Raw genomic sequence first — 8,013 nt, forward strand, 5'->3', positions numbered from 1 at the left:
CTACTAAAGCTGGTCCCTTGGTTCCTATTGTTTAGTGTAAAAGACATGTCTTTCTTATTGTTCTTTTTATTCCAATGCAGCTTCTTGTTCTCTGTGGGATTGCTGTATGAGATTAACAAGATTTCGGGGGTGATGTATTCCACAAATGAGGGCAAAACGAACAGGCATTAAGCAAAGAGCTTTGAGTTGAACCACAATAGCTCATCAATTTCTATTTTTGGTAGACATCTTATGTGAACCTTGTTGTCTTTCTTAAATGATGTAACTTTCTTATCCTTCAATATATTAGACTCTGTTTTCCATAAGGGGAATTTGAAGATATGCTTGTTGAAGTTTTTTACATAGTTTTCTAAGAGTAATATGAATCCTAGTTGCATGAGTTAGCATGATCTCCAATTCTCTTGTTTTGAAGCCCTCACAGCTTTTGGAACTGAATGCTAGAACACGCAAGGGTTTTGTCAAGCCCAAATCCGTCCCCATACAGATCTTTAGAACACGATTGAATCAAAATAAACAGGGAAAGCAAAGTGTACCTGGCACCCACGTATGCTGATGAAGAACAGATAAGAACGCCTCCATAAGCAGCATCGATTTGTCAGAGAATGAATGTAATCCGCGATGGGGATCTTTTGCCGTCTCCTAAACTCTCCCAAGCTCCCTTTCTTATGGAAAAAAGAGAATAGTAACTACAGGGACCCCTCATCAGTAGTATTTATAATATTCACCAACCCTAACCCACTTCCACAATGGGCCAGGCCAGTCCGGTCCATCTCAATAAAATAGTAGCAGCCACGTCAGCCCTTGTATTTCTTGATCCCCATCAATGATCGATCCGATAATTAATTAAGCCCACACTCGTCGTATTTCGGGAAAATCCTAACAATCTCCCACTTGGGTTAGATTAATTATAAGGTCATCATTATCAGATGTGGCCATGGGATCCCAATACAATAATAATGCTACTAAACATTGATCCAGTTAGCAAATATATCGATGTCGAGCAATAGCAGAAAATACACCTCAACATATGGCATATCATTTTCTGTCAGTTACAAACAAAGGTTTACCCACTAACATGAATCGCCTTGAGATGATTTTGTACAAGGAATGTCGTACACGTTTGTGATCACATAAATATCATCATCATTCCTTGTGGGTCCTCAAACATATCATGAGCATCGTACGACTCATGGATTACCTTTGAACATCGTCATGATTCATTGATAATCGAACGACTTGATTTATCACCAATCGAACATCCATGGCTAGAAATAGCCAAATGACTTAGCTTGTCGCCAATCGAATATCCTTAGACCAAAAGGCCCACCACACATCAATCATATGCATGCATGCAAATGCTATTCATCACAACGAGCAGAAACATCATAATCAAAACGAAATATATATTAAGTCCTCCCACTCAACAAGCATATCAACGTAATAAGAAGGACTCTCAATCTACAAACAGAACAATCATGTAAAGAAGCACTCCCACTGATCAAGAGACTCGAGTAAACTAAATCGATCAAGTTTGAAATAAAGATTCAAACAACACATCTCGGTATAAAGTAATCAAAAATCGTCAAATTATTCGAACCGATTACTTCTTTTGTTCTCAGTCAAGTTGTCATTCCCAAGATTCTTTCTTTCTTGTGCATAATTAGATATCAATTCCTTTCAATGGTATAATCTCCGTTTGTTAAGTGCATCAATTTCTTTAACATATTCTTCGTTTAATTCGCTCATTCATTCCTTTCATTATTTCTTGTTTTATTTCAGTGCTCGGCTTTATCTTTTTATATTATTGATACATTTTCAATTTATGCTACTGAAGTAGCCTCCATCAAATGGCTCAAGGCCGGTTATACCCTATAGGTTATAAATTATTTTTAAAACAATCTTTCATCGTTACAATTCTTATTGATGGATTATTCGTTCATTATTCATTATGCACGTTGGTTAACCTTCAGTTACCATAATCATTCACTTATTATTTTATCTATCATAATAAGTTGTTATCGTCATCAACAGCATAATTTCCATCAATATATAGAAACAAAACATCATAACATTAAAAGTTTCTGTATCGCACAAACTAACATGTTCTTTAACCATCGCGTGCCCATTCATCATTTAAACATGCTACATATCATCATAAAATCAGTGGTTCTAAACATTTATCATCAACACATCAGACACATAGTTATATGCAATCAAGATGATAAATATCAATCAACACTACTTCTTTACAATACTGCATTCTTACCCTTTTGGGTCAAAGGTACACATCTTTATCGTACTGTAAATACCGCGAGATAGCAACAACTTTCAAAAATCTCCCTCCACCTTTGGGTGATAGAGAAAATCCTAGGTTATGCACCTTAATAATAATTTATCGCACTGCAATTACTATGAAATGTCGATGACTTTCGAAAATTTTCCTCCACCTTTGGGCGGTAAGAAAACCCCTAGGCCACGTATCCTAAATTCTTTGAGTACACTATCTTTGGATGGACACATTGTCTTTCCGTGAAGAGATCAGTAATTTTCAGAAATCCCAGCACCTTTAGGCAACTGGAACCCTTAGACCACTATCCTTCTAATCCATGTGCATATCACCTCGTTAAACTTTGGTAACATCACCTTTGGGCTAATGTCACCTATTCTGCTGCCTTGACAGAACCATAAAAGGATTCAATGGGCCACTTTGGTGGATTACCATTTTACCCTCTCATAATTCCTCAACCAGATATGCAGCTATATTTGTGAAAATAAACACATCGATTGTCCATAATGTGTTGTGACATGCACCTTCATCGTCCAAGTGGCAATGGTTAACCCAAAATAGTCCAAATATGCTTAAAGCAAAATAATCGTCCAAAATAGGTCCCTGCAAGTATTAAACGTCCAAAATTAGGTACCAGTGGGTAGGTCTTGAAAATACAAACGAAACAAGATCAATCGGAGCCCAATCAGATGCTCCACTCGCCCATACGTTACTCAAAGGTGACACAATCGTCATTAACAGGTCCCATAAATTCAATAAAATATTTGAACAGGTTACCCAAAACGTCGGGTTTGAAAAATACAAGTAAAATGGGGCATCCTAGAACAGAATCCAATCAACACGGTGTTCCAAAACAAGAATAACAGCTTCTGAAATAATTAAAAATGTTCTAAAACAATCGATTATGTTCTCACAACAATTAAAAAACGTAAAAATCACCAAAACCATAGTCTCCGTTTATCCAAGCTATGCCGAATTGCATATCAAAACCAAGAGCACGAAAAAACAGACACACCAGAAAAAACGGTGTCTCAAAATTCATCCAAATGAACCCACACGGTCCATTTGAAGTTTTCAGGTCATTTTCCCCTTTTTTTTATGTTTTGAAAAGCAAACCAAACCGGTCCGAATCAAACCCAACCGAATCAAGCGAACCAAACTGGGTAGAGCCTGGTTCACCCAAGCGGGTCACTCGGGTCAGAATCCAAGTAAAAAAAATTGGGTCAACAATAGGGTCTTGGGTCAGGTCATATATCCGGGTCGGGTCAGCTTTGACTGGGTCAAACGTGACCCGCAAGCATCAGGGCTGACGTTAGCATCGCTATGAGGGAATCTTTTTTTTTTTTTCTGCAACTACTATCGGCACATGGATCTCACTCAAGGCTTCGGCTGGTGAGTGCCGGCGTGTCCAATCACCGGCGGTGACAATCCACACATCGTCGTGATCGTCTCTCCGAGCCCTTCGCACCCATCTAAAATTTTTTGACTTTCGCCAGTGGAAAAATCTGGTAGGGCCAAAATGTGCAGTTTCGCCAAAATCCAGCCAAAAACCATATTTCCACCGTCAAAACTCGATCCAGGTTCTTAATCAATCGATCCTAGGTCCGTATGGTCGGCTCTGATACCACTTGTTAGAACACGCAAAGGTTTTGTCAAACCCAAATCCGTCCCCATACAGATCTCTAGAACACGATTGAATCAAAATAAACTGGGAAAGCAAAGTGTACCTGGCACCCACATATGCTGATGAAGAACAGATAAGAACGCCACTATAAGTAGCATCGATCTGTCAGAGAATGAATGCAATCCGCGATGGGGATCTTCTACTGTCTCCTAAACTCTCCCAAGCTCCCTTTCTTATGGAGAAAAGAGAAAAGAGAATAGTAACTACAGGGACCCCTCATCAGTAGTATTTATAATACTCACCAACCCTAACCCACTTCCACAATGGACCAGGCCGGTCCGGTCCATCTCAATAAAATAGTAACAGCCACGCAGCCCTTGTGTTTCTTGATCCCCATCAATGATCGACCCGATAATTAATTAAGCCCACACTCGTCGCATTTCGGGAAAATCCTAACACTGAAGTCATGACTGGTCAATGCAGCCGGAAGCACTTTGGCCATGTTGATAAAGTTATGGACCTTCTACACTAATCACTGACCTATTTGGTTACATACAACCTCCTTTCTCCCTCCTAAAAGTTTTTATTTTTTTTTCCCTTGGGGTGCAGGGGGAAGAAAGAAGGGAAAATGAACAGAAAAAGAATAGTAATGCTGTTGGGAAAGATTGAAAGGACCATTCTGTTGTAAAGTATGTTAAACTTAGTAATTGTTTTTGGATTTTTCCTTTTATTTGTTTCCAATTATGGATTACAATCAATTATAACCTATTGATTAAGTATATAAATAAATATATAAAACCAAAATTTATTAGTTTTATTAATCTTTTATTGGATTCGAGTTGGTCTATTTGGTCGGTCTGATTGGTTCAATCGACACATTAAAACCAAAACCAAATCGATATCATTGGTTTATTTTTATTAGAATAGAAACTAGACCAACAAGGAATTCAATCGTTCCAATTTCAGTGTTTTTAGTTCACTTCAGCCAAATTGACAACCCTAGTCATTGTGACATATTAGGGAGTGTGAACTTTGTATAAGACACGGTAATAAATTGTTAGTGTGGTACATTGTTAATTGCTATGAACAAGAGAAATACTGTCATTTATTGACAAAGTCAGAACTTGAAACAAATCATCAAACATCCACAAAAAAAGAAAATAACACCTCTGCATGATGTAGTAGCTCCAAATGAGGAACATAGGGCTGCTAAGGCCCATCAAGTTGGTACTCATCAACCCATATGAAGGAATTTGGGTGATCCTCTTGACATGGGCATAAACAAATTAACCTAACAGAGTATAGTTCTTTGGGATGTAAGCCATCCTTAATAATATCTAGCCCCTTTGCCAAAGTGCAGGGTCGACATCCTCATTTGTATTCTCACTAAAAAGGAGTATTTTATTAAAAGAAACTTGAACAATTACAAAAATCAAATCTTAGGAAGAGGGCCTTTCATCCTTACTGAATAAAAGAATGGAAAAAACCACAAAGCAATGAAGGTACATAATATAGAGCTATACAAAAAACCCACAGAGCATAGCATAACTAAAATCCAATACAAATTGGTAAGTTCTGCAAGCCAGGATTAAATTGTACCAATGCTACGCAGGACAATTGTCTCCACAGTTAGACCTGGTCCAAATCCTAATAGCACACCCCAATCAAACCCTTCTCCAGTTGTGGCTTTTCCTTCCTTAAGAGACTTATTTCTCATCTCATCCAAAATGAACATCACAGTGGGGCTTGACATATTTCTGTATTCGCTCAACACTTTCCTTGATGCCTTCAGTTTCTCCTCCTTCAAACCAAGGGTCGCTTCCATCAGATCCAAAATTGCCGGTCCACCAGGATGAGACACCCAAAAAATGGAGTTCCAATCAATAATACCAATCTTGCTGAATGCTTCCTCCAAGCATTTTCCGATGTTCCCAGAAATAGTTTTGGCTACATCCTTGGATAAGCTGATTGAAAGACCTGTTTGACGCAAGTGACCTTCAACCATATCATCTGAGTCTGGGAGAATCCGAGTACCTGCTGAGAAAAGTTGGAACAGTGGGCGTTCAACTGATGTGTCAGGATCTGCACCAACTATTAAAGCTGCAGCGCCATCTGCGAAGATTGCTTGCCCAAGTAAGGTGTGGAAGTCGGTCTCAGTAGGTCCCTTGAAGCCACTAACTGAGTTTAACTCCGAACAAACAACGAGGACACGAGCATCTCTATTATTCTCAGCAAGGTCTTTGGCAACACGGAGGACACTGCCACCACCGTAGCAGCCTAGATGATACATCATCACACGTTTGACGGTCGGTGAAAGGCCAAGGAGCTTGATGAGTTGGAAGTCGGCACCAGGGGCATCAACACCAGAAATGGTAGTGAATACAATATGGGTGATCTTTGATTTGGGCTGCCCCCATTCATTGATGGCTTTTAAAGCTGCTTCTTTAGCCAACTTAGGAACCTCAACAATCATAATATCTTGGCGTGCATCAAGTGTTGGAGCCGTAGAGTTGTAGAAGTTGGGGTTCTCCTCCATAATTTCCTCTGTCATGTAGAGATGACGTTTTCTGATTGTTGATCTATCACAGATTCTCTTGACCTTCTCCTTCAATTCAGTCATATGCTCACTCTTTGTGGATCTGAAGTAGAAATCTGGGAACTCAGACTGATAGACACAGTTGGATGGATTTGCTGTGCCAATGGCCAGTACTGTGGCTGGACCCTGGGAGCGCTGAGCTTCATAGATTTCTCCAACTGATCCCATTGCTTCTCTTGTTCTAAAATCTGAAATAGAGGAATGAATTAAGATAGAAGGGAAGGCTATGTAGAAACTAGCAATGGATGATTTGATGAAATAGCAAGACAGATATGGTTGGGGTTTTATGGAAGTCGGAAGCTTAGCTTATTGAATGGATCCATTGGGTGATGCAATCATATTAGACTTGGAAGTAGCCTTTTTTTGAAACCCATTATTTCTTTTGAGATAAAGTCAAAGAGGTTGTCCTTAAAGAGTAATATGAGACTCCTTCATATTGACTTCTGTGGGTTACTAAATGGCATGTGAGATAACCGAGAGAGAACGGAGTTTCCTATGAATGTTTGGTTTTTGTTCTGTATAAAAAAAAAAATAAAAAAAAAAAAAGGTTAACTACAGGCGCCTTGTTTGACCAATTTGTGGACATGGGTGAAAGTATCTACTACAGATCATATACATCTTCCTTCCTAGTTTAACAGACTTGAGGAAAAGGATCGCTGCAGATTAGTGCGAAAAGACCTGTACTGTCCCTGATCCTTTCCCCCTTTCCCAGAGGCAGCACAGATCTTTTCGCGTTGGACTATGTCTGAGGTTCTGGACGCAGGCACATGCCCAGGCACAGCATCAGTTAACGTTCTTTCTCCCTAGATGGGAAAATTAATTAAGTTTTACATTCATAAGTCTCATTGCTGTAGTCGACAAAGTTGAATGGCAAAGGCAATATCAAATTAACATTAATACTGAAACAAAAAAAAGTCTCTGAATTCTTTATAGGGAAGCTGCAATTCATTTACAACAATTTCCAATCCTTGACTGTTTACTTGTCATCCATCAATTCATGGTGATGGGGTCTATTACTTTGTAATTTTCTTGTTTTAGTTCTACCAAATCTCCAAGGCATATCATTTGCTTATTCCTCGTAGAAATTTTCAGGTAAAATTTTACATCGAAATAAACGTGGCCTTAATTTTTTTTTACTTGGACAATGGAGACCACGTATCCATCTCCTGCATGTGGGGGGTTCATCTTGTCATTCCATTCGTTGGATTTGCAACGTGGCAAATGCATTCACTTAGAGAGTCCTCTCTAGGTGGGTCTCCATCAATCATCAATTGTATGACAACCCTTTTCACACATGGGCCATCTATTTGAGTTGAGAACTCTTGCATGTACACTTTAGGTGCCAACACCTGTTCTACTTACTGTCATTTGAGGGTGAAGAGGAATATTTATGAAAACAAAATGGACAGGTATTGGCACATGAAGCATACGTTCAGATGAATGTACACATAGAGATTTGAAACTCCCCCCCCTATATTCATAGTAACAAAATTTGAGTGTCAACTG

General features: G+C 39.0%; 1 protein-coding gene across 1 annotated transcript; it reads right to left on the reverse strand.

Annotated features, from left to right (window-relative positions):
- Nucleotides 1-5,387: 5,387 nt before the first annotated feature.
- On the reverse strand, nucleotides 5,388-6,684 carry LOC122663605 (chalcone synthase-like). The gene has a single exon (XM_043859205.1). It carries the CDS (start codon nucleotides 6,673-6,675, stop codon nucleotides 5,500-5,502), a length of 1,176 nt encoding a protein of 391 aa, XP_043715140.1. The 5' UTR covers nucleotides 6,676-6,684; the 3' UTR covers nucleotides 5,388-5,499.
- Between the last annotated feature and the right edge of the window lie 1,329 nt (nucleotides 6,685-8,013).

The sequence above is a fragment of the Telopea speciosissima genome, chromosome 6, assembly GCF_018873765.1.
Source record: "Telopea speciosissima isolate NSW1024214 ecotype Mountain lineage chromosome 6, Tspe_v1, whole genome shotgun sequence".
NCBI lineage: Eukaryota > Viridiplantae > Streptophyta > Magnoliopsida > Proteales > Proteaceae > Telopea > Telopea speciosissima.